Genomic DNA, 25,349 nt, shown 5'->3' with positions numbered 1-25,349 from the left:
AGCCCCCCAGGAGGTGCCATGCAGCCCCCTCCCCATTTCCTGCCCTGACTAGGCGTGCCAAGTGAGACTCCATCCCAGGCCCTGGACCAGGTGCTATAAATACACCAACCACAGCCTGAGGCCCAGGTCCTGCCTCTCCTGCTGTCTCCAGCTCTGACCTCAGGCTCCCCTGCCTTCATGGGGGGTGGGGGTGGGGGGGATGCCCCAGAGAGCAACGGGGCGGGAGCAGGGTGGTAAACAGCCCAGCGCAGGGCGCCCACAGTGCTCTGCAGTCAGGATGTCAACCCCAGGCTTGGCCAGACCTGGCCTGGAATTTGGCCCTGTGTCCCTCCTCCATAAAGGGGGTGGCACTGTCCCTGGGCAAGGCCCCGAGTGGCAGGCAGGGAATCCCTTCCCTCCAGAATGGACCCCATGATTCCACGGTAGAGAGGGGAATCACGGTCTCACCGTGGGATGCAGGGTAGTGGGGTCTGTTCTGGGCCTCTGCCTGCCCTTGATCCCAGCTGACCACCCCCACCCCACCTCCCGGACTGGCTGCAGGAACTGGCCATTATGGGTGACACCCATCACAGGATCCGACACCCTTTCCCCACCATCTCCTTCTCTCATGGCTCCTTGCATGACCCTGCAAAGGGGCAGGGCAGGGCGGGCAGGGGTCTCTCCATTTCACAGATGAGGAGCCTGAGGCCCAGAGCAGCTGGGGGGCACACCCAGGGTCAGGAAGCAGGACGCAGCCCTGGGCTGCATCCAGCCCTCCCTGCCCCTCCACTGCAGCTTGAGTTGCAACCTTTGACCCGTGGCTTCTCTACTGGGAGAAAGGAGATGCCTCTGGCCATTGCCTGGCTGGCTTATGCCCCGCAGGTCACTGAGCTGCCTCTCCTGGCGGCAGGAGTAGGTTCCAGAAGGCTCACCACCCCGTGAACTTCAGAGAGGGCCAACGAGCCTCTGAAATAGCTGCTCTGCCACAAGCCCCAGAACCCAACCCGCCCTGGGGACAGCAACCCGAGAGCTCCACAGGTCACAAGGCACTGTGTGGGGGCACGGGACAGCCCGGTCCCTGTGCCCAGACCCCACCTGCCCAGCTGGAATCCCGGCCTGCCTCAGTGGCTCCTGCCTGAACCCCCAAGAAGTGGGGACACTGCCGTGGGCACCTCCTCAGGGCAGATGCACAGCGGGCCACCCTCCTGAGCGCCTGGGAAGGGGGTGGGGCCATCCTGCTGGAGTGGGTCTGGGCCTTGCTCAGTCCAGGGCCAGCTCAAGACTGGCCTGCATGCAGCACACCTCCCAGCTGGCGGTTAGTGTCCAGCCAGGATGACCAAGGCCCGCTGGCCTGGGGTCCGGGAGAGAGAGACCAAGGCCCTGGGCCCTGAGTCCCGGCAGGAGGAGGAGGTGCTTCAGGTAACCAGGAAGGCTTCCCAGAGGGGGTGGCTTTGAGGTGAGCCTAGAAGGACAGAGAAAATTACCCAGCAGCGTTGAGGGGTCAGACAGCGCCTCCTCCACCTTTTCCGAGCAGAGTGAAGGACCTCGTGTCTATCACTTATCGTCTCAAAGCCTCGATCTCTTCTTCTGTGAAGTGGGGTAACACCTCAGGATGGCCAGCTACCAAGAGGCAGGGCTCAAACGCATCTTCCTCAGGGCCTGGGCAGGAGGGCCTCTGCAAGGCCGGGGCCCCAGGGTGCTGGGAAAGCTGACCCTTCCAGCCGCCCTCTGCAGCCCGAGGCCTGCCTGGGTCTGGGTGCCTGGGGTCCCCACTCTAGGGCCAGGAGCTGGCACCAGGCAGGGTCCAAGCAGAGCACCCTTTCCTGCCCAACACACCCGCCGAGCCGGCTCCCTGTCCCCTGCAGGGCCAGGATGGACGAGGACTTCTCCTCCCAGATGAAGAAGATGGCCTTGGCCATGGGCACATCCCTGTCGGACGAGGACATAGACCTGCTGCCCACCAACATGAGGCACCATGGTACAGCCCGCCCCCGCCCACCCTGAGCCAGCCCCACTGTGGATGCAGGAGCCCCCCCGGGCTGGGGGAGGGCACAGGACCCGGCAGCCCCCACCCCAGGGCAGGAGTCCCCCTCTGGGCCCAGGCCCCGGCAGTCCAGCCCCGAGGCAGATGGCCCTGGTGACACGCCCGTTCATCCCCAGGCTCCTTCAACTACATCAAGTTCTTCGAGTACGTGCAGAAGTTCCCGGCCTCGGAGCAGCAGGAAAGTGTCATCCGCAAGGCCTTCCAGACCCTGGACAAGGATAAGAGCGGCTTCATCGAGTGGAATGAGATCAAGTAACAGCCAATGGCCGGGAACGGGATGTCCTGAGCCCTGGGCCCCCTCCCTGGTCGTGGCTGGGGATGAGGGGGTACAGAGCTCTGGGCCCCCTCCCCGACCTACAGCTACCACGCTCACCCCAGACCTGATACCCCCACTGGGCTCCAGCAGGCCTTGTGGGAGATGGGGCCAGACTAGAAACAGGGTCCAGGGGCACAGCACTGGGTCCAGGCCCAGAGACCCCTCTCCAGCTGGGCCTCAGTTTCCACAGCTGTAAAGTGGGGAGCAAGTACCTTGTATACCATTGGGCACCAGCCAGATGCCCCCTCAGCTCTGACCCAAGCCCACCCCTGGCCCCAGGTACATCCTGTGCATCATCCCCAGCAGTGAGCCCACCACCCCACTGACAGACAAGGAGGCTGAGGCCGTGATCCAAGCAGCCGACACGGATGGAGACGGGAGGATTGACTTCGAAGGTGGGGCAGCAGAGATGAGAGGGGCAGGGATACCTCTCAGGACTCTCCTGCCCCCCACTCCCCCTCACTCGCACTCAGTTTGCTCCATGTCCAGAGCCTGTCTCTGTGCAGGGCTGACCAGGCTCCCCACTGCCAGGCATGGACCCCATCCCCCAAAGCTTACAGCCACCTGTGATGGTCACCATCATCCCTGTTCACAGATGGGGAGGCCGAGTCTCCGGGATGCTGTGGGGGCTTGGGCATCTCACCAGGCCCAGGGGAGCTGCTGCAGGTTTCTGAGCAGGGGAGAGGTGGCCCAAGCCGGCTTTGGGGAAGGTCAAGGGGGCAGATTAGATGGGGGGTTTCTGAGACGGGGAGGAAGGTTTGAGGCAGAGACCAGGGCCTGAGGAGCTGCAGAGGTGGACGCAGGAGGAAGGAGGTCAGGTGGGCCAACGGCTGTGTGTGAGTTGAGCAGGCGGGAGGGGGTTGCCCAGGAGGAAAGGCATTTGTGGGGCTGCAGGCCTTCCCTGAGGCTCCTCATGGCTGCCCTGGGGTCTGCATCATCCTGCTGCCCTCCCACCCAGATGCTGACCCCAAGCCTGGAGGATGGCCCTGGGAACAGGCAAGCACAGGCTCAGAGCCCCAGACAGACTGGGGACCTGTCCTCACCCCCCAGGCCTCCACTTGCTGCCCGCAAATACCAGCAAACCTTGATTTGTGGGGTGGTCGCAAGACTTAAAAGAGGGGCAGCCGGGCCAAGGGGTCTGTTTAGGATGCAGGCCCCCAGCCTCTCTGTGCCTCAGTTTCCCCATCCTGAAGGCAGGATGATCACAGGAGCACCAGCTCAGAGACTCTGAGGGGAACTGCTGAGGGCAGTCATAAGACCCAGGGTGGGTGAGCTCACCACGGCCAGGCACAGGGCACACGACAACGGTGTGGGGCACTCGGGCAGCCAAGTTCCAGTCCTTCCTGCTCCCCACCCAGGACTCAGGAGGGCAGGATGCAGGGCCCCCCTGGACCGCGAGGTCCCCCATCATAAAGGAGGCTTCCCGCTGGGCCTGCAGGGCTTGGTGGGTCACGAGCCAGGGGGTTATTTACTAGAAATCTGTCTCCTGTTCTAGAATTTTCTGAATTGATCAAAAAGGAGAACATTGCAGAGAAGAAGTAGCACCACGCCCAGCCCCGGCCAGCTAAGCATCCCCCAAGGGGCACCGTGGGTTTCGCGAGTGCCCCGTAGAGGCCACGGGAGTGGACGCAGCTTGAGCCAGGAAAATGGAAGAAAAACAGCATTAAATGAACCTCAGCCCATGTGTCTGTTGGGGGTGTGCAGCGTCAGCTGGGGTAGGGGCAGGGTCATGGGTCTCTGGGCGACAGGTGGGGGGCTGCGTGGCATGGGGGATGCAGGAGGGAAAATGGAAGGCCGGGTGGTGGGTGTGTCCAGCCTCTCTGCCCCTTCTTGTTCCTGCCTCACTGGGGGCACCCTCGGAGGGCAGTCCCCCCTCCAGCCCCAGCCCCTCCTGGATCTGCCCTCCCAGTGTGGTGCTGAGCCCAGACCCCCCCAACACACACACACACACCCGGCCCCGGCCTCGGCCTCCACTGGGCTCTGCGCAGGCTGCTCACCAGGCTGGGTCTTAGGCCGCCTGGAGTCCACAGCGCAGGGACAGCTTCAGCCCCAGGGTGCCTCTGAGGGGTCCTGGCACCAGCCCTGCATCCTGCACTCCGGGCTGGACGTGTCCAGGGGTCAGATCTCTGCCGGTATCTCCTCGCCTCCTCCTCCCGGTCTTTGAGACCCCCTCCCTCCCTTTGAGACCCCCTCCCTCCCTTTGAGGCCTCCTCCCCTTCTCCCCAGGCTCATCCTCCTGTAGGAGTCCTCCCCCACCCCACCCGCCTGCCCCAGCCTCTGCACCAGCCACACTCACCCACCCGGTGGGCTCCTTTCTTGTGCTTTAAGCACCTCTCTCCTGTACTCCAGACTCCTGTGCCCATTCCGGCTGCCTGACACCCCCGTTTCATGTGATGGAGGCGTCTCAAGCTTAACGTGCCCAAGGCTGAGCCCCACCCTCGGTCTTCCCATCTGTTAGCTGCGTCGTTCCTCTGCTGCTCAGGCCGGGAGCTCTGTGGTCACCATGCAGAGGGTGTGGATGTGCTCCCCCCTCCATCCTGGGGACTGGTAGCTGGGAGAGCACTAGGCCCCCATCCCAGCCCCCTGCATCCACGTGGGTATGATGGGTTCCCTCCTCCTGCCGCCACAGGACTCTAGATTCTCTAGGATGGAGGGGCCAAAGGTGGCTGGATCACCCCAGGGTGAAGGCACCGCTCTCAGGAGCCCCCAGGCTGGGCTATTGCAGGAGCAGCAGCCTGTGAGCCAAGCTCACACATCATCCTCAGCTCCTCTCCCTTTCACACCCACCTGCAAGGTAATCCCACTAGCTCTGCCCTCAAAATGCATCCAGAGCCCCATTCCCCCACCATCTGGGCCACCACCAGCTCTTGCCCAGATGACCACCTTGGCCCCCAAACTGGCCTCCCTGCCTCTACCTTCCAACAGTGGGTTCTCAATATAACGGCCAGAGAGGTCCTTTTAAAATACAAGTCAGACCCATGGCTTCACTCGGAACTTTCCAGAGGCTCCTCTCTCATGCAGAGGAGCCATCCTTGGGATGCCCGCATGCTCCCTGACTTTAGACCCTCCCACCCTCACTGCAGCCACACTGGCCACCCCACTGCTCCCCAGCCAGGAACCACCCTACCCCAGGGCCTTTGCATGTTCCTGGGCCTGCTATGCTCTTCCCTATACATCTGTCTGTGTGACTAACTCCCTCATCTCCTTCTACGTTTTCCTCAAATGTTACATCCAAAAGAGGCCAACCCTTCTGCCCTGTTTCACATTCCACTCTACCTTGCCCAGCATTCCGCATTCTCCTTAATCTATTCTCTCCATAGCACTCGCATCCCCTAATATACCACGAGTTGCTTATTTATTGTCTATTATGAGCAAGCAAAGCATCAAGGACATGGGTTCTGAGATCCCAGAGAGGAAAACCCAAGAAGTGAGCCTGACGTTGGCACAGGGTCCCTGCCAGGGTTTGCAACTGGTGGAGAGGCTGAGGGGCTGAGGAGGGCATCCGGCAGTCTCCTGGGTGTCCAGTACCTGCCAGGGAGGAGGGTCTTTGCTTGTGGGTCCTATGGGGCTAGGAGTGAGGAGTGAGGACAGGAGTGTCAGGCCAGTCCTCACAGAGACTGGAGCCCAGCCTCAGCCAGCCCAGTCCCTGTCCTAACTGCCACCAGAGCAAAAGTAATCCCTCTGGACCAGGGTCCAAATTCAGCTCAATGCAGACCACACGTGACCATGCCCATTCGTCTGCATATTGTCTGTGGCTGGGAGAGAAAAAGAGAAAGCTGGTGTGGCTGCTTTTGATGGAGGACACTTTAAGGCCAGAAGCTCTGCTAGGCAAAGAGGGACAGTTTGTAAAGATAAAGGGTCAACACACCAGGAAGACACACAGCTCTAAATTTGTATGCACCTACTAACATAGCCTCAGAGCATAAAGCAAAAATGGGCCAACTAAAATGAAAAAGAGATGATGCACAATCACAGTTGGAGATTTTAGCATTCTTCTCTTGGGAACTGATAGAGCAAGTAAGAAAGAAATCATCAAGGATACAGAAGACTTAAAAAACACAATGAATTAGCCAGAGGGGCTAGAAGGCCAAGGAGACCTTTCTTGGGAGGCTGGGGCCTAACAGATACCCTCACCACTACGTACGGTGCCACCCAGCCCACTATCCCTACCCCAGGGAACAGGAATGGCGTCTCAGTCCCCCTTCTTTGGGGCACACCTGTGCAGGTGGAACAGTCCAGCGGGGCAGGCCTCCCACCCCACCCCCAGCATTGTAGCCTCTCAGGGACACATTTTCACCAGCTGGGATGTGTGAGATGCCACCACAAGGCCCATGGGCAGGTCATGGGCAGGACAGAGACCCAGAGTGACACAAAGCTCCAAACCACTTAATGTCAGGAACAAATTATCTGTGACAACAAAAACTTGAATAAAATTAAAGCAAAGAGCTCAGATAATAGCAGAAGTGAAGGAGTATAAGGGATGCAGAGACTGGTACAGAAGGACACCCAACCTGTCCTTGTGAACAGATGAATGATGGATGGATGGATGGATGGATGGATGGATGGATGGATGGATGGATGGATGGGTGGGTGGGTGGGTGGGTGGGTGGATGGATGGATGGATGGATGGATGGATGGATGGGTGGATGGGTGGGTGGATGGGTGGATGGGTGGATGGGTGGATGGGTGGATGGGTGGATGGGTGGGTGGATGGGTGGGTGGATGAACAAACAAATGAACAAATGAATGGAAAGCTGCAAATCAGGAGCTGGGGAGTCAGGCACCATCTCCCTGATTGGAAAGTCACCACCATTCATTCCTCTGCTTCTCTGGCTGTGCCACCATCTCTCCCTGAAAGTCACCCCAAGTATCTGTCTTCCCATCTGCTGAAAACCTTACTTGCAAAAATACCATAGTTTAGAAACTCCCAACAACAGCTTCAGATAAAACTTCATTTTGGGGGTGGATCAGAGCATCCAAAGGCATGCCGGAACAGGCTGCTTCTCCCCCATTTGGTCCCTGCCCTGCCCCCAGACCCTCTGGCCTCGAGACCAGTGAGCAGCCAGTTCCCTCTGCTTCTGCACAGCTCAGGGAAGATCGAGCAGACCCAGCATCTGAAGCCCGCAGCCTGCTGAGCTGGTGACCCACCGCCCCTCCCCTGGCAGGGCTCACTCCAAGACCTTGCCCCTGGGGCCCAGCCCCTCCCCACCTCTTTTCTGGGACTCAGGAGGAATGCCTCAAATGGCCAGCCTGGCTCTTAGAACAGCAGGCAGAGACAGCTGGTTGGCTGAAGTGGGTGGGGAGCTGGGAGGGGCTCCAGGCCCAGTGGGAAGGGCTCCAGGAGCAAAGCTGTCCCAAGGGGAGACAGGCGGGGGCCAGGAGCGCTGTGGGTGACTAAGCAAACCTCCTCCTCACCTTGAGCCCCAGGACTGGGAGCCCCAGTTGGAGCTGGAGGGGCTGCAAGGCCTGCTCTCTGCCCGGTCATCTCGTGGTGATGAGACAGCCTCGCAAGGGAGGGAACATGGATGGCACACATGTGCTCTGCCCAGGGACCAGGCCAGGCACTCCAGCTAGGAGGGGTCAGGCCCAGAGCAGCCCTGCTCATCTCACTACTGTATCCAGCTCTGGCCTGGGGTTCTGCGAGCGATCAGCTCTGGCATGAAGGAAGGAAGGAGCCGTCCTGTGCAGATGAGGAAACTGAGCCCCCGGTACCCCAAAGCAGGGGATGCGGGTGCCGGGAGCGCCTGCAGGTCAGCGCTCCTGTGAGCTGCCTCAGGCCCATGGGGCGTCCGCCTCTGCCCTCCTGGTGGCTGAGACTGAGAGTGATTGCTGCTGGGACTCACGCTAGCGAGAGGCCAAGCTCCAGGGCCTTTCAAGGGCACAGGAGGGGCTCCACCTCCACTAGGGCCAGCCCTGCGCGTTCCCACAAGTAGGGTGGCGCCAGGGCCAGCAGGAGGGCTGTCCTGGCCAGCGCCGGCTCTCCCCAGCGGCCTGGTCCCAGCACCCTCGGCCAGGGCAGCAGCAGCGACAGAGTGCCTGGCGGGAGGGCAGGGGAGGAGAGTTCCCAGAGGGAACTCCGCTGCCCTCTCGCTCCCCTGCCCAGACCTTCGAGGATGGGCCTCCACCCTCCTCGTGGGCAGGGCCTGTCCAGTGCCCATTTCTCACAGGTTCCAGGTTGTCACCTCCAGGGGGTGTCCTGAGTGGGGGAAGGAAGGAGAGGCCCTCAGGGAGGCTGGCCAGTTCTCTAACCATGGAGGGGACACACAGCAGCCTGTGCAGGGGTCGGGGAGGAGGCTCAGAGCTCCATCCCCAGGGATGAGGGGTGCGGTGAGGGGGTACAAGCGTCATGGGGCTCGTCCAGGCCCAGGCTGGAACAGAGGGCCATTCTCTCTGCTCGGGGACTGGGGCCTGAGTTGGGGAACCGCAGGGCCAGGCAGGAAACATGGGGGGCAGGCCAAGAGCAAAGCTAGGTCGGGTCACCTCACACCTGGCCCTGAGCAGCCTCTAGCCCCACCACCCCAGGCCCCAGCCCAGGAGAGACAAGTCAGGGTCACACAAAGTATTAAAAGACACCTCTTTACTGTTACGATGTAGCCTCGGTGCTCCACCTGAGGGGCGGCCAGAGCACTTCCCGCCAGGCGCCCTCAGCCTCTGCTGTCGGCGGTCACTTGGCACTCGGGAACGGCCGCCTGCACTGCTCCAGCAGCTCCTCCAGGTGGTCGGCCCTCTTCAGCGCGGCCTGCAACAGGCCATCCATCCTGGTCAGGCCCGAGCCACCCCCGCTCCCCCAGGAAGGCCGGCCGTGGGGACCCACCTCGTGCTGCTTCCGGAGGCTGCTCACGGCCTCCTCCTTCTTTGCCAGGGCCAGCTTCACCCTGCGGGGGAGCGCACGGTGGGCCTCTGTGCGGTGCCCCTGCCAGACCCCCACGCCGGCCTGCAGCTCTGAGTGCAGCAGGGTGGCCGTTGGGGGGCCTCCATCCCCCGAAGAGCAGGAGGGGCCACTCCTGGCCACCTTGTCCCAGCCCTGCTGACTGCGGCACTGGGCCGCCTGGAGAAGCCAATGACAGGACCTGTGACCCCACGGCTGACCCCGTGTGAATCCATGGCCCTTGGGAAGGGCTCCCTGCTGAGAGGAGGACGAGAAGCCCCCACCACACGCCTGCGTCACAGAGCACCCACGGAGGGCAGGCAGGTAGGGACCAGGGAAGGACTAAGGGATCCCCGGCAGCGGGGGGAGTAGGGGGTGGAGGGTGTCCATCCTTTCTGCATAGCACCCACTCCACCCAGGCCCAGGGGGCTAAGGGCCAGGGAGCTCCTCTCCGGACACCCACACATAGGGCACCCACCCTGGCTGGGGTTGGCTGGGCTTCTTCCCAGGCTCTGGGGCCAAGCACAACATAGAGGACGACAGAGCCTCAAACACAGAGCCTGGAGCAGCCACGGCTGATGGGGCCCAGTTCTGCGTCGGCAGGAAGCAGGAAGCTGGAAGGAGTGCGCGCAGCCCGCTCGCCTTCCTGGGCCCAGCGTCCTCTTTGGAGCCACAGGGCCCCACCTGCCTCCCCCAGCCCTGTGCTCCCCAGGACCCCAGTCAGCCCTGCAGCCCACCTCCCGTGAACCTCCTCCAGCTCCGCCTGCTTCTCCCGCGTGAGCTGCTCCAGCTCCAGCCGCTGGCGGGCCCGCAGCTCGGCCAGCTCGGCCCTGACCTGCCGGTTCTCCTCCTCAGAAGCTGCCAGCCGGTCAGCGAACTCCTGGCGAAGGACCTGGGCCAGGCTGCTGCGCTCGCCAGCCAGCTGCTCATTTACCTGGGGTGGGGTGGCGGGCGGGGACGACAGGGACTGCATGAGCGGACGGCGGGGGCTGGGGGCTGGCGGTCAGCCACCCATCCCGCCTGCTCACCGCCTTCACATCCGCCAGCTCCTTCTCCTTCTGCCGCACCAGGCCCTGCAGACGCACATTCTCCCCCTCGGCCTCCCCAAGGCGCCCCTTCAGCTCTGCGCACCGTTCCTGAAGCTTCCGCTCCGACTGTTCCAGCTCTGAGAGCTCCGCCTCGTACTTATCCCGGAGGCGTTTGACCCTGGTGGCGCAAGAAGCAGGGTCAGAGGCAGCCCCATTGCCAGTGTCTGGGCCTCGCTCCCGGGTTCTCGGGGCCTCACCGGCTCTCGACGGACCGCTCGTTCTCCTCCCTGGCCAGCGTCATGTCGGCCTCCAGCCGGTGGATGACCAGCTCGATCTCCTTGTCCCGGGCTCTCCGGATCTCTTCCTTCAGCTCCCGTTCCCGGTTCAGCAGCCACGCTTCCTGCAGGGGAGGCCCAGAGGGTTTGGGGGGCCGGCTGAGGTTGGCGGAGGAGGCCGAGGGATGGCCACATGGACTCTTGGGAATGCCCTGATGGCAGGGAAGGAGAGGCCTCACACTACCCCAGGCCCCACCTGTCCTCAGGGGTGGAGGCCACGTCCTGTCATCAGGACCCAGCATGGGACACAGTTGGGGCTTGAGTGAGAACAATTAGCACAGCCTGGTGCTTCTCCCCACTCAGAGACCCGGGACTAAGGCCACAGAGACAGCGTCTGCTGCCAAACTGACTCTCCTGAGAAAAGAAGGGACCTCATCTGGTTGCTGAGGGCAGGGCCGGTGCCCCACCTGGGGGCGAGAGCATCAGTGGGGCAGCCTCTTGGAAGGCAACCTGGAAACTGCCATCAGGTTTAACATGCCACGCCCTTTAACTCGGCAAACAGTCTGGGAACGTATCCCACAGATATGGGGACCCCTCCGTGCGTGGCTGGGGGTGGGGGATAGCATGGCTGCTGGGCCACTGCTCAGGCTTTGTCCCCAGGCTGATGCCTTGTGTGGCCCCGGGTGCCTCTCCACCACAGCCTCCTTCCAGAACAGGAGAGGTGACACAGCCCACCTGGTAAAAGGCATGAGAGGACAAGGAAAAGCCTGCTCCTGTGTGGGCCCCTTACACTGGCTGCAGGTCAGCCTGTCAACTTTGAGAGCAGCTACCTGGGTGAGGGGAAGGTGAGGAACACCCGCCACCATCAAGTGGGGTCCGCTCCAGCCCCCTGGTCTCTCCCGAGCCCACCTGGAAGCTCACTCAAGTACGGTCAGAATCACACCGCCAGCCCTGGGCAGCCAGAACCCACATGTGCCCGAGGGGAGGCCACAGAGGTGGAGCCTACAAGCCAGCTTTGAAGCCTGGGGTGCCGGGCAGGAGGGGAGAGAGGGAAGGAAGACCCCACCCCCTGCCCCAGCTTCACCCGCCTCCCACCTCCTTCTTGGCGGAGTTGGCCTCCCACATCTGTTTCTCCACCTCCAGCTGGTCCTTCAGGGTCTTCAGTTCCATCTGGGGGCCAGTGAAAGGGTGAGAGCAGCCCCCGCTGGCTGCTCCCCACCCAGGGCAGTGTCTGCAAGAGCCTGGACGGGGCCTGTGGTCAAGCTGTGAGCTAGCTGGGGAGCCACGTCACGTGAAGCCAGGCTCAGCATAGCACTCCAAGCGGCTGCCACCCTGGCAGGTGGGCGCTGCTCCTTGCGGTGGTCCCTCTCCACGGGTGGTATGGGTGCTTTGCTGCTGGGCTGGCCTGGAGGGGCGGGGCCCGGGCGGGATGGGGCGGGGCTGACCTGGTGCCTGCGCTCCTGCTCCTCTCTCCCCTTCTCAAACTCGGCCCTCAAGGCCCGGCCCCCTGCCGAGCTGCTCTCCTCCAGCTGCCGCCTCAGCTCTTCCAGCTCCGCCCGCTGCCTGCAGGTGAGCAGAGGCCAGTTCTGTAAGGCTGGGCGGGGCTGGGCGGGGCTGGGCGGGGCTGGGCCCCTCCCCTCGGTACCTGGCGGCCTGCTGACCCAGCCGCTCCTTCTCCTCGGCCACCTCGTTGTAGAGCCGCTGCCGCTGCTGCTGCAGGGCCCGCTGCTCCTGCTCCAGGTGCTGCTCGAAGCTGCGGACACAGGACCTGCTGGGGGTGGGGCCGCCGGAGTGCTGGAGTCCCCGCCCCATCCACCCCAGCCGCCAGCCGGGCACGCCCCTCAGAACTGAACTGCCCAGTACAGCCGCATCCCTTGGTGTCCTACACACCCCGCTTTCTCTGTCCTCCGAGGGAGGCCACTGCGGAGGAAGTGCTGTTCGCTCTGGGGGGGGGGTCTGCGCACACCCCAGGCCTCACCCCTACCCTCCACATCCCCAGAGGGCTGGGACCCTCACCGCTGCTGGGCACGCTCCCACTCCTGACGGCCCAGCGCCTCCTTCTCCCGCTCCAGGTGCTCGCGGAGCTCCTCCGCCTGGCGTCCGTAGTGCTGGGCCGCACGCTCGTCCGCCTGCAGCAGCTCTACCGCGTGCAGGCTCTTTAGCTTCTTCACCTCCTGCTTGTGCTTGGCGATCAGCTTCTGGATCTCAGGCTCCAGGCCTGGGGGGCATGGAGGGAGACCGTGCTGCAGGGACCCTCCTCCACCACTGCAGGGGCGCTGCCCCTCGCCCCTCTGTACTGTGGGGGACCCCCTACCTCTGCCCACCATGACACCAGGGCTGCAGTCCGGGTAGAGGACCCCCACCATGGGCTCCAGCCCTAAGCACAGCTGAGTCCACCAGTGCGCACGGCATCTCTCCCTGCCCACTGCACCAAGACTCCCTCCTTGGTGCTCTGGCCTGTTGGGTCTCCCCCTGGAGGAGGGCGGTCACTGGAGAGGGTGTCCTGGGGCAGGAGGGCCGGGCATGGGCAGGCACAGCTGGGGCTGCCCCATCAGCCCTCAGAGGGCTAAGTGGGGGAGGAGTGACTGTGCTGCCAGCAGGCAGCCCCCACCCCGAACCCCCATCTGGCTCGCACCCCTGGAAGCTGGAGGAGACAAGGAGACCCGGCAAGGGGAGCCCAGCCAAGGGAAGGTGAGGCCCCCCCCCAACCCGGACCGGGCCGTCTGTCTGGACGCTGGTCTGTGGCCAAGCTCGTGTGCCGCCAGCCTCCCTTACTCCTCCCAGCCTCGAGCCAGCTGGGCCGCATCCATGAGTCTCACTGCTTCCCAGGAAGCTTCTCCGCCACGTGTGCAATTGGAACTACTGTTCTCACTCGAAATCCCCACGATTACTCCACCCGAGTGGCGGCTCTGGGCACAGCGGCACCCACCTTTGACCGTGATCTCCTTGATCTTCCGGGTCTTCTCATTGATCCACTTTTCCCTGCGGACTTTTTCAGTGGCACTCATGAGTTCTTTGAGTTTCTTAATCTCCTACCAGCAAGGAAACAGGAGTCAACAGAGGAGCTGTGCGAAGCGGGAAGATGCAAATGACAGCCCCCTTCTGGCCATCTCCTGGGTTTCAGGAGGCGGCCTTTCAACAGTGACCTCGGGCAAAGCAGGAAGCACCAGGGGCTGCGGGTCGTTGTCTGACGAAAGCCGGTAGTAGTAAGTGGCGTCCCTCTGACCAGGGACCAGAGCTGCGGCATGTCGTCGGTCACCTCCTCTGAACCCCACCTCGTCTGTGACATGGGAGGGGTCAGGCGAGTCCCTCAGCCCCTGCCCCGGGGTCTGCCACCTGCCGGGAGGCTCCGGGGGCCACCTGTCCTGGGGTCCCTCGCACAGGGCCTGCAGGCATACCAGGCCTGGGGTCAGGTGTCAGGAGGGTGAGGGGCTCACCAGCTCGTGCTTCTCCTGCATCTGGGCCTCCTTGTCCTTGAGCCTCTGGTCCCCCTGCTTCAGCTCGGCCACCAGGGCCTCGCACTTCTCACCCAGAGCCTTCTTGTCTTCGATCAACTGCGACCAGGGGCGGAGGTGAAGCTGCTGCCCCGTGAGGCCAGGAGACCCCGCCTCCCCTCACCCGGGGGGCCAGCGCACCAAATCCCGAAACACCCCACTGCTCCTGGGTCTGTGCGGGACCCTGGGTCTGGGAGGGTGAGCACACATGGACAAGGGGCTGCAGCTGCCCCCGGCCCTCAAGCCCCCTGAGACCTGGCTGGTGTCAGCGGAGCTCAGGCAGGGACGGTGCCTTGGCTACAAGCCCCCCACTGTGGCCACATCAGGAGCTTCCTGGAATGGGGGTCATTCTTTCGACCCTGTCACCTGGCCTGTGGAGAAGGGCCTGCCCGTCGCCTGCCAAGGGGTCTCTGTGAAGCCCCAGGATGGTACCCAGCCTCACTGAGGGCTCCAGGCAGACCCCCAATTTGGAGACACCTATGATCACCAAGCAGAGTGTCACTAATGATCACGGGAGGCCACTCGGTTCCTCGGGGCTCCTGCCTCTCTTCACAGACCCCACACCAGAATTTTCCTCAGAATAGGACCCGACGGGGGGGCTTGACTGAACATAGCGTGGGCCTGAAGCTTCCCCCACCCTGTCAAGGGAGCTCTGGCTGCCCCACCAGCCCCAGCAGACCAGGAGTGGCCTCCCCGGGACACGGACAGTCTGGAACGCGCAGGAAAGTTCAGGGTGTGTCCTGCTGGACGCCTCCCACCAGGCCCCCAGAGGACCAACCAGTCCAGCTGCCCGCCCACCATGCTGGGCTGGGGAGCATGGCCATGGGTAGGGGGAGGATTATGGCTGGGGGGAGCATCGCTGGGGGCTGGTGAGCACTGGACCAGCCCTGGTCCCCACAGGGGAAGATGCTGCCCGTTTCTACAGAAGGAGAAGGAGACCCACAGGGGAGGCCAATGGCTCCAGAAATCTCCATGAGGCCCGAGCTGGTCTGGAACCCAGTCCCGTTCTCCCCCCTGACTGCTCAGGTCCTGACAGCCCTGCCCTCAAGCCCCGCCTCCCAGGCAGCACCACCTGGTCGATGAAGGACAGGTGCCGCTGTATGGTGGCCTCGTAGTGCTCCTTCTGCTGCCGCAGCTGCCGACCCAGCTCCTTCTCCGTCTCTTTGACCCGCCGGATGGTGAGGTCGCGCTGCTGCGCCTGCGGGGGGTGCGGGAGATGAGACAGAGATGAGGCCCTAAGGGGGCAGGCCGGGCACTCACTCCAGCTGGGGACATGGGGACGGAGGCAGTGCTGGTGGCAACGTTACCAGCGCCCTCTGCAACAGCACCATCGCCTGCTTCTTCTCCTCCACCTCCAGCTGCAGCCGCATCACCGATGTGCTGGCCTCGGACGCCGGCTCCAGGCGCCCCAGCCCCTCCTCCGGCACGGGCCCCTGGGGACGCGGCTGTGTCAGGCAGGCCCTGGTCACCTGGTGACGACCTGCCGGCCCTCCCTGGAGACCCCTCCACACCTGGGGGGCCGAGGCCGGCAGGCCCTGCCCAGACTTCTCCATCTCATCCAGAAAGCTCATGATACTCTGCAGCTTGGCCTCCGAAAGCAGAGTCCCGTCCTCGCGGGGGCAAGCAGCCACACTCAGCTTCCCAAATTTCTCCAGGTTGTCGGCTGTCAGGGAGCTGGAATCGTCCTCCTGCGGGGGGAGGGGGCGCAGCATTAGGGGCAGGCGGGGCAGCGGAAGACTCTGGGCTGGCCTTCCAGGAGTTGCTCAGGGTCTCCTGGGGCAGGGGAGGGCCTGGTCCGGAGGGAGGGCCTCTCAGGCTGCCCAGACCCTGGCAAGGCATCCATCACCTGGGGGCACCACTGGCAGAGAGGTGGTGCCCACCCCACCTCCACCCCTGGGTTATTCTGGGGGTCCTAAACCTTAGTGAGACCGGGAATGACAGGGGGGTTCAACAAGGTCCCATCTGGCCCTCGTTAGCATCCTGACTAGAGCAGGGAGGAGCCCGGTGGACTTCCCTGGCCCCCAAAGCGCCCCTGTGACCGTGTGGACAGTGGCAAGGCCCACGGTCACCTCGTCGGTCCAGGCGTATTTGTCCTTGTGGTACACCTGGGGGCGGGGCAGCGGCTCAGGCTCCTGCTCCAGCAGCTTCAGCGTGTCCAGCAGCTCGTCCAGGGTTGCCCTGGACTTGGCCCTGCTCCCAACAGGGCCCAAAGCTTCCACGCCCTCACCAGCCACGTCCTGGGAGCTGGCATCCTGCAGCAGATGGGCCATTAGAGGCAGAGACCACCAGAGAACAGTGTGGGGGAGGTCGGGGGGAGGCTTCCTCCACACGGGTGCCTGCCCGCTCAGCCACAGGGACTGGGCTTGCCCCCCAACCCACCTCCAGGGAAACAAAAAGGGCGGCCGGGTGAGATAGGTCCGGGCCTGGCCTCCTCGTCCCTCAGGCTGGAGGCGTTGGCCAACACCTAACCTCTGAGCTTCCAGCTCTCTTCTGTGGGCCTGCACAGGCCCCACCCCAGTGTCCATGAAGACCCAGCGGGATTCCAGAGCAACCACTGAGACCCCAGCCCTCCGCTGGAGCGACAAGACCCATCCTGGGTGGCCTTTCCTGGTGCGAGTGACCCCACAGCCAGGGCGGGGCAGGGAAAGGGCAAGCGCAAGCCACCCCGGCACAGATGCACCCCAGAGCTGAAGCCAGGCAGGGAGGGCAGGAAGGGCTGTGCCGAGACCTGAGGCTTGTCCTCTGGAAGCTGCCGGGGCTCTGGTGACGAGTCGCGGGCAGGCTGGCAGGGGTCCTCCGGGCCCGCGGTATGGAGGCCAGCTCCTGCACAACGGAACGCAGCGTCAGCCCACCTGGGGGCAGCGGACATGGGGGAGCCCTTGGGAAGAGGCCAGGGAAGGGGGATGCAGGCCTGGGACAGCACGTGCCACAGTGGACCTCACGGAACAGCGGGGACGATGGAGAGCCCTGACCTCCCGGGGCAAGAGGTCAGGTAGCTGGTGCAGCTGCTCTGTAGGGACCCTGTGTCCAGCTCCAGAGTAACTGGGGCAGAGGTGGAGGAGCAGGGCCTGGTGTCTGCTGAGAACGACGCCCCTCCTCCACGGGTGGAAGCCACAAACGGGGCAGTGGCACACGGGGCCAGAGGATGCTGGCAGAGGCCACACCTCCTTCTCAGCCACGGGCCTCCCTGAGGGAAGGGGATGGGGAGGTCTGGGCATGGGGTGTCCGCCTTCAGGGATGGCGGCACCTGGGGTCACCATAGCCGGGGTGTCTGCACATAGAGCCGGAGGCAGAGGTGGGCAGGCGGCAGGGCAGCCTCCGGGCTCTAGGACCTGCTCACCAGTGTTATTGGCCTTGCGGGTCTGCTGGGCAGCGCTCCCCGGCCTCAGGGTTGGCTCCTGGGTGGTCTGGGGCTTCCCTGTCTCCCCCGGCCCCTTCAGCAGCCCCAGGTCAGCGTTACGTGACTTCTGGGCTCGCTTCTGCTGCAGTTCCTGCCGTGGGGAGCACCTGTGAGCAGCCCCACCCAGGGGAGAGGGCGGCCCCTTGTCCTCCCCAAGCTGTGCTGCCCAAGGCCCCACACCCAGGGGCGCAGGGAGGGGGCGGCGGGGCCCCCAGGAGCGCAGTGGTGCTCTCGGCACATGGGGGTCCTGCCTTAGCACCGGGCTCCCCATGTGGCTCAGGTCACCCCTCACCTGGATGGCTGCCCTCCGGGCCTGGCGCGCCTTCTCCTCCCGGGCCTTCCTCCTGGCCACCTCCTTCTGTTGGTGCTGGTCCAGGAGGGTTCCCTCTCCTAGCCGCTGCCGCTGCCCCTGCAGAAGCCGAGCCACGGTGGGTTTCACTGGGAAGATGGGGTGGCCCCATCCTGCCACTTCTCTGCCCCACAGAGGACAAGCTCCCCTCTCCCAGGTGGCCAGTGGCTCCTGCAGGTGGGAGATGGCTTTGCATCCCAGCCAGAAACCCACCCCACCTTTCGGCAGGGGTGACCTGGCACCCAGGCCCTGCCGACCGAGTGACTCAGGAGGGAGGCAGCTGGGCCCCCAGATGGGGGGCACCCATGGGGCAATTCTAAGTCCAACCCCACTGGTCTGAGAAACCCTGCCGTATAGCTGGACCCCTGGGATTCTCGCCTGCCCCCTCAGGGTGTGGCTCACACACCCACGCTGACCTCTCGCTTGGATGCCAGCAGGCGCTCCAGGCGGGCGGCTCCGGCTCGGCGCCGTTGCACTTGATGTCGGTACCAGCGCTGGATGGTGATGGCGGCCTGGTTCACCTGGTGGATAAACCTGCCAGAAAGTGGGGCTCAGGATGGAGGCGGCTGAGCCAAGGCCTCCCTCCCCGGGTCTCCAGAAGGCCCGGCAGGCAGAGAAGCCGGTGGCTGTGCACGTGGCCCTTCTTCAGGTGCCAGCGTTCCCCAGGGAAATGGAAATGCTCATCCGCACAGGTTATTCACAATTGCTAGAAACAGAAAGTAACCCAAAGGCCCACCACCTATGGGTGAGCACTGTGTGCTCCTGACAGCGACATTACTCACAGACAAACAGCAACAAACCAGAGACTCTGCAGGCCAGGCACAGAAGGCCACAGGCCGGTGCTCTAGTCAGGGCCTGCTAGGGAAGGCAAGCTGCAGGGGACAGGCTGGTGTGGCCAGGGTCTCGGCCAGAAGGGGCTGGGTGAGAGGCATGCGAGGGGATCCCAGGGGGTGACACCGTTCTGTCTGCACGTGCATCAAACTCATAGACCTGTGCCCTAAAGGGGGCGTGTCTTGTTGTACGTGAATTATACTCAGTAAAGCGGGTTAAACCCAAAGTCTTCACCTTGGCTCTCAGGGACACTTTGTTGATTCACTCAGCAAAGGTGCTAATGGACCATCTAGGATGTGAGCAGTCACCGGCCGTGGGACATGAACGCAGAGGGGAGCCCTGGTGGGGACACCTGGGCCTCACCCAGCTCATCCCGCTTGGCCACTTCGAGGGCCCAGTCCCAAGTTCTACTGGGACAGCAGTGGTGACTGCTCAGCCAGGTGGGGCTCTCAAAGTGGTTCCTGACAGGGCACAGTGTCACAGACCTGGGGCTGCAGCAGGAGATCCCCCCCATGCCCAGCCTCTGCGCTCCCCTGGGGCAAGATTCTAGGGGCGGCTCCATCAGCTGTTTGGAGTTTTTCAGTTTTATATCTTCTTTCTGCTTAATGTTTTTTTAACTAACAGTTTTACTGAGGTATGGTTTACATACTTATAAAATTCACCCATTTTGAGTATACGATTCAATGATTTTTAGTAAATTTATAGAGCTGTACGACCACCAGCATGATCCGGTTTGAGAACATTTCCATCGCCACCCAAAGCACTCCCCTGGCCCCAGGAAGCCACCACTCTACTTTCTGTTTCTGCAGATTTGCCTTTCTTGACGTTTTATATAAAAAGAATTGTACGTGTGGTCTTTTCAGCCTACACATCTTAAAACAACTCTTAAATGGAAATGTCTCTCACTGGTACCTCCGACCTCCTCCCAGCCCCGGCTGTGGTCACCTCTCAGCCTCCTCCTCGGTCACCTCCTTCCGTCTGAGCTGCCCGGCGGTGCCCCCCGAGTTGTTCTGGACCGTGTGGTTGCTACGGGCCGCGTTCTTCTGTGGCTTCCCGAGGCTGCTGCCCTCACCCTCGTCCGTGGCTGCCTTGATGATGTTGCTGACCGGGAGGGCAGAGAAAGGATCACAGCCTCCTGACAGGGCCCCTATCTCCTGGACCCTGGGGGACGGCTCTGCCCGCAGCCCGGGGAGCTGCCTCGGCCTGGTCCCGGGGCCTTGGGCCTGGGAGGAGGCACCCACAGGTCCTGTTCCCTGTTCTGACTTGCTGGTCATCGCCAGGGTCACCTACTCTGCCCCCACCAGAGCCTGTCTGGTGGCACCCAGGGTTAATGGACATTGCATTTAAAACAGCAGAAAGGTCTCAAATGTCACAGGATCCTAGAGCCAGATGGTGACTCAAGACACCCATGGGCCGTCCCTGACCTGAGCACACCATGCAGTGGATGTAGGGGTGACGGACTAGGGGCTGCTCTGCTCAGCTCAGCTCAGCCCTGCTCGAGACCCCCCTTGGCTTTGGTCTTAGCCGGGGACCGGAGACTCAGGGGGTGGCTGTGGCTTCCTCGGCAGGACCTCAGGCTGGAGTGAGCCCAGGCCCGCCTGTGTGGCCCAGGTCGTGCATCGTGCCAGGCTGGAGCCAGGGCCTTACTTGAGGGAGGGAGCCGTGTGGTTGGAGCTCTTGGGGGGCGGCACCTTCTCCGAGGGGGTGTAGTGGTTGTGCACCATGGTGGTGACACAGTTGCCCACGGCGCCCTTGTTGCTCCTGCCAGGAGAGACCGGGGCAGGGGGGTCAGGCTCTGGGAAAGACCCCCGAGTCACGCTGTTGATGCCAGGGCTCACTGTGGCATTGTCTCAGTGTCCCTGCCGGTGGGGCCCTTCTTGGGACCCGGGAAAGCTCCACCAGGGCATTCCACCGAGCAGAACCCGAGGTTTGGGGGTGAAAACTGCGGCCCCTGACTTCGGACATACCTGCGACAGGGTGGGGGAACGGTCACAGACCAGTCAACAGAGAAAGGACCTCCCCCTGCCAGTTACATGTGATGGATGGAATACACACAGTTTTCTCTCCGCCCCTCTCAAACCCGCTAGAAGGAATAAAAAATGTACAAACACACAAGGATGAGAAGATGAGACGGCGGCAAAGAAATGTCCACAAAGTTCTTGAGGACGAGGAACAGAGGGCCCAGCGGTGACGGACTCGCAAAGTGAGTGAGGGGAAACCTGGGTGCCGCAGGGGCCCCGAGGCGGCTGGTCTGCACCCCAGGATCCAGGGAGGTGCAGGAAGCAAGGGCACCTGGCTCTTCCAAAGCAGCAGCTGCGCCTGCACCCCCTTCCTCACTCTGAGCATCAGGCACCAAGCCCACCCTGCCCCTCCTCCTGCAGAAGACAAGCAGCTAGGCCTCCAGGTGAGAGTCTGTGCACTGGACCAGGACACCCCCATCCCTTTCCTGCCGGCCCGCAGAACTGGTGGCCCTCAAATAACCCCGCGGGCGAGACAGGAGGATCTCTCCCTGGAGAGACTGGGCAGCCCCACAGAAAAGTCCCAGACGCAGACAGGTGGGGAGCCCCCAGCACAGCAGCCTGGTCCCCACACAATCACCCCAAAGTGAAGCCTCCAGGCAACTTTTAGGGCCTCCCTCTTAAATTCTGACAGAGCCAGTATTCCAGACATTTGGGGAAAGACCCACATGTGAAAGGTCAACAAACAGAATATGATGGAAATAAGGCCAAGCAAAGAACAGGACATTTCAACAAATGTACACTCAGCGTCAGGCTGTGCTGATAAATCTTTAACAGCCGAGTCTCTAGAGAGAAAAGCTCTTATCTGCAGCATCTGCCAGTGTCAGTGACAATATTCCCACCATGGCTGATTTCAGACACCCTGGAACCAGAGCCGGGCAGAGGAGGACAGTCAGCCTCGTGAGCCGGTGCAGGCAGCTCCAGCCGCCGCTGCATGGAATCCTCAAACACGTGAGAGACGAAACAAGAACAAGATGCTACGAAAGAGGAAGGATGGAGACACATTCAAGAACAAGAGGAGCTACAGGAGAAGAAACAAAGTGAGCAAAGGGTTGAAATACACAGTTAAGTGCATCTATCAGAAAGCAGATCCCAAAGCTAAAGAGAAAGAAAAGAAGGAAAGACGCCAACTTTGTAGAATCAACCCAGGAGGCCCAACATGCAAATAACCACAGTCATAGAAAGAACGGGAAAAAGAAAAGGGAGAAAACTGTCAAAGAAATGACAAGAGAAAATTTCCTAGAACCGAACAGCACAAGTGTGCACATGGACCAGCCACCAAAGCCCAGTGTGATGAGTGAAAGGACCACGTCGAAGGCCTGGCCCTGGGAGCTTCCACAACAGAGAAATGAAAGATGACTCAAACTGCTTCTAGAGGAAGGAAAACAGACACGTGAAAGGACTGGGGATCAGGAAGGCAGTGAATTCACAACAGCTCTCCACGGAAACTGAGCAATTGCTTCAAGATGTCAGGAAAGCTTTCCAATCTAGAACTCAGCGCCAGCCAAACTCTCAGTCGGTGGAACGGTCACGGCATGTTCAGGCACATGTGGTCTTAGAAACTTTACCTCCCACACATCCTTCCTGAGGAATCTACGGGAGGATGTGCTCCCCTAGAGATGGAGGAAACGGAGGGCCTACCAGGAGGGAGCGGGTAGCAGAGGGCGGCCAGCTCGGACCCAGGCAAGAGAAGACAGGGCTCCGAGAGGTTTCTCTGGAGGAAGGTGGACGGGCAGGACACCTGCTGGCCTGCTGGAGGGGAGTTCTAAAGGTTCTCTTGTCAAGTCTGGGAGAAGAAGTGACCCACACACAGACAACGAACCAAGGAGGAAAACGAGATCATTTTTAACTCCGGGAAAAACAAAAGTGTGCCCCAAACATCAACAACGTCTCCTGAGCAGATTCTGCTCTGAGGTTCACATCTTGCATTCCTCAATCCTCCTGACTCTGGGGGGCAAACACAACCATTATCCCCTTGGTATAAATGAGGATCCTGGGGCCCAGGAGGGTTAAGCAACCTGCCCACAGAAATGTTCCGAGGCCCCCTGGTCCAGACACAAATAAGACAAAGCGGCCACCCCCGGGAGCTCTGGGTGGGCGGGGCCGTGTGGCCCTGCAGCCGGCGCACCTGTTGTTGGCGGTAAAGTTGGGGGCCAGGGGCACCGTGCACTCTCTCCTCCGTGGGCCCACCGGCACATCGAGGGTGCCAGGACTCTGGGCATCGGGTGGCAAGGTGAAGGCCCTGGGCTGGTCATCCTGCACATAGACGACAGCCTGTGACCTCGCTGCACACGCCACTGACACAGGGCCCCTGCCCTGCCCCCACTGCCCCACGCACACATGGGGAGCGGTGGGATGGCCTAAGGGCTGGGACATTCTTTGCTGCTCCTCCTCACGTTGACCGCTGTGGTTAAAGCTGGCTAACTAACACTGATGTCCCCCACCCCCTGCTGGCCCATCCATCCTGCAGGGGCAGCGAGAACAAAGCCGGAACCAGGCGTCACTCCCAACGGACACGGGCCGCGTGACGTCCTGTCCGCTCAGCTCAGCTGCAGCCTCACCAGGACATTCCACGTGGCTCCCTTCTCGCTGGAAGCTTTGCTCAGACCGGCAGGCCTCTTTCTCCCACCGGGGCTGCCCTCGAAGAGTGTCAGGAAGTCTGGGGGCTCTTCCAGCCTGTGTCGCAGAGAGGACAGCAAGCAGGGATAGTCACTGGGCCAGGGGAGCCCGACTCCAGGAACCCAGACGGGGGTCGTCTTACAAGAGGACAGGAGGGACCAGGTCACCAGTGGGGACTCCTGCTCCCCAGCCCACAGCATAAAATATCATTTCTCAGCCCCAATCTGACAACCGCACCTGGAAGAGGTGCTCACACCTGTCCTGCGGCCACCACAACACCTCAGGCAAAGCGCAGCAAGGACAAGGAAGAGGTGCAGGCAGGGGGATGGTGGCCTTGAGGTCCACATCCCTGCACAGGAAATGACAGGCCAAGACTCGTCCCGCCTGCCCCGCCCAGGGCTGGCCCCCCGTCCAGCCAGTGCTCACGCCAGTGAAGCTGGGAGAAGGGCTAACAGAGGGAGGAAAGAGCAGGCCGGGGGTACCTGAGGGGTCAGAGGTTACCTGAGGGGGCCAGGCCATGCCTGGTTGGCTTGTGGCTGGTTGACCTGCGTGGCACTGTTAGATCTGCGAAGGTTGCTGATGGCCCGGGAGCCTCTGGGCCCTGGGGCCTCCTGCCAAAAGGAGGGAAGCAACCAACCATGTGGCCAAGGTTTTAGACCCTCGCCAGTCCACGCAGCACCAGGCCAGGCTTGGACACAGATTTAGAGAGAGGCTCTCCTGGGTCACACGTAGACAGGTGGGCAGGGGAGCAGCATTGGGGTCCTGGGTTTGACCTGCTGAGCAGGGGCAGGTCCTCGGCCTCTCACACCAAGTGGGAGCGCCTCACCCCTGGCAGATGGAAGGTCCGAGAGGAAGCGCGTGAGGCCCGCCCGGGCGCTGCAGCAAAGGCTGACCATCCTCCTCATCACCCTCTAACCAACGAGCCTGGCCACTCACTCCCCCCTGCAGCTCTCGACCCGCAGCTCCCGCGGCCATCTTGCTGCCCCCCTGCCCTGCCCTGCCTGGTATCTCAAGGCCACCAGAAGCTCCTCCTTCCCCACACATTAACCCCGTTTACAGAGGAATCACACAAATCCAAATGTTGCTGGAAAAGGAGGGGCAGAGGGCTTGGTGCTGGCAGGATCTAGGCTCTGCCCGGGGCCAGCCGACCCCAGTCTTGACCTCTTGGTGAGTCAGCTCCCTGGTCTACAAGCCGGAGTCCTTCCTGTCCCGGGGCGGCCCCAGGGATGCATGGGATAATGGACATGAAGGTGCCTGCTGAGGCGTGGAGCTTACCCAGGAGTCAGACACCACCCCGAGGTAGGGGGCCCTGGACACCCCTGGACCTGAGGCCGAGCCCTAACACTCACCGTCATCTTCCTCCTTGGCTCGCTGCCAGTGACCACGGAGATGGAGCGGGCGATGGGCTTGGCGGTGGAGGCACTGTTGGGACGCCGGGACATGGGCGGAGGGAAGCCTGTCAGACTCAGGTCCATGCTTTCCGGGCTGCCCTCGGGAGGGCCAGAGGGGCCGCTGAGGGCCCTGGAGCCTTTCATGGTGGACAAGCAGGCCCTGAGCAGGGAAGAAGGGATGCGAGGAGGTGTCCTCCGAGGAACCAGGTGCGCACACATAACCTCTAGTCCGGCCGCAGGGGACCAGGGCGCCTGAGTCTGCCTGCCACCCAGCTCCCCAGAAGCCTGCCACACCCGCCACCCTCCTCACTGAGTGGCCATCTCCTCATTAGGAGCAAAAGCGAGTGGCAGAGTGGGACCCTGAGCATGAACGGCAAAAGGACGGCCTCCTGGGGTCAAGATGACCTTCCCCGGAGGGGCACTGCTTGGGGTGGCCGGGGGCTGCGGCAGTCATGGCTGTGAGCCCCCGCCCCGTGACAGGTACTCCACCCGCCTGGGCCCCATGCTCCTCATCTGTAAAATGGGCCTTTAAAAGTGCCTCCCCAGGGGTTACCATGAGGCTCAGATAAGACGGCTGTGAGGCTGGCACGTGGTGAGCACCCCACAGGTGATATTCTAACTGGGGTTTGTTAGGGCCCCCAAACTTATCTGACCACAGAACCCCCTCCATCTCCTCAGAACCACCCAGAATATCCACGAGCTCCTGGGATGCAGCATCTGCTCTCGTGTCCAGGTCC

General features: G+C 62.3%; 2 protein-coding genes across 3 annotated transcripts; one reads left to right on the top strand and one right to left on the bottom strand.

Annotated features, from left to right (window-relative positions):
* Positions 1-1,851: 1,851 nt before the first annotated feature.
* On the top strand, positions 1,852-3,881 carry PVALEF (parvalbumin like EF-hand containing; the record flags this gene model as incomplete). Its single annotated transcript, XM_079724604.1, has 4 exons — positions 1,852-1,957; positions 2,140-2,275; positions 2,619-2,734; positions 3,835-3,881. The coding sequence occupies 4 exons, from the start codon at positions 1,852-1,854 to the stop codon at positions 3,879-3,881; spliced, it is 405 nt and encodes a 134-aa protein (XP_079580730.1).
* A 5,018-nt stretch (positions 3,882-8,899) lies between these two features.
* Positions 8,900-24,756, bottom strand: CEP131 (centrosomal protein 131; the record flags this gene model as incomplete). 2 transcript variants are annotated; one of them, XM_079726235.1, is made up of 25 exons in its annotated part: positions 8,900-9,078; positions 9,154-9,214; positions 9,945-10,141; positions 10,236-10,413; positions 10,493-10,635; positions 11,606-11,680; positions 11,956-12,073; positions 12,156-12,263; positions 12,527-12,728; positions 13,440-13,542; positions 13,948-14,064; positions 15,077-15,202; positions 15,312-15,437; positions 15,516-15,692; positions 16,074-16,256; positions 16,733-16,827; positions 17,345-17,495; positions 17,697-17,813; positions 18,170-18,287; positions 19,530-19,685; positions 20,232-20,345; positions 22,731-22,858; positions 23,164-23,278; positions 23,723-23,832; positions 24,571-24,756. In XM_079726235.1, 25 exons carry the CDS (start codon positions 24,754-24,756, stop codon positions 9,004-9,006), a joined length of 3,279 nt encoding a protein of 1,092 aa, XP_079582361.1. In that variant the 3' UTR covers positions 8,900-9,003. The 2 variants fall into 2 exon arrangements, with proteins under 2 accessions (XP_079582361.1, XP_079582362.1); XM_079726236.1 differs by having other exon boundaries at positions 15,312-15,692.
* Positions 24,757-25,349: the final 593 nt, after the last annotated feature.

This window comes from Hyperoodon ampullatus (assembly GCF_949752795.1).
Source record: "Hyperoodon ampullatus genome assembly, chromosome: 19".
NCBI classification, from domain to species: domain Eukaryota; kingdom Metazoa; phylum Chordata; class Mammalia; order Artiodactyla; family Ziphiidae; genus Hyperoodon; species Hyperoodon ampullatus.
This window is presented reverse-complemented; position numbering and strand designations above follow the sequence as displayed.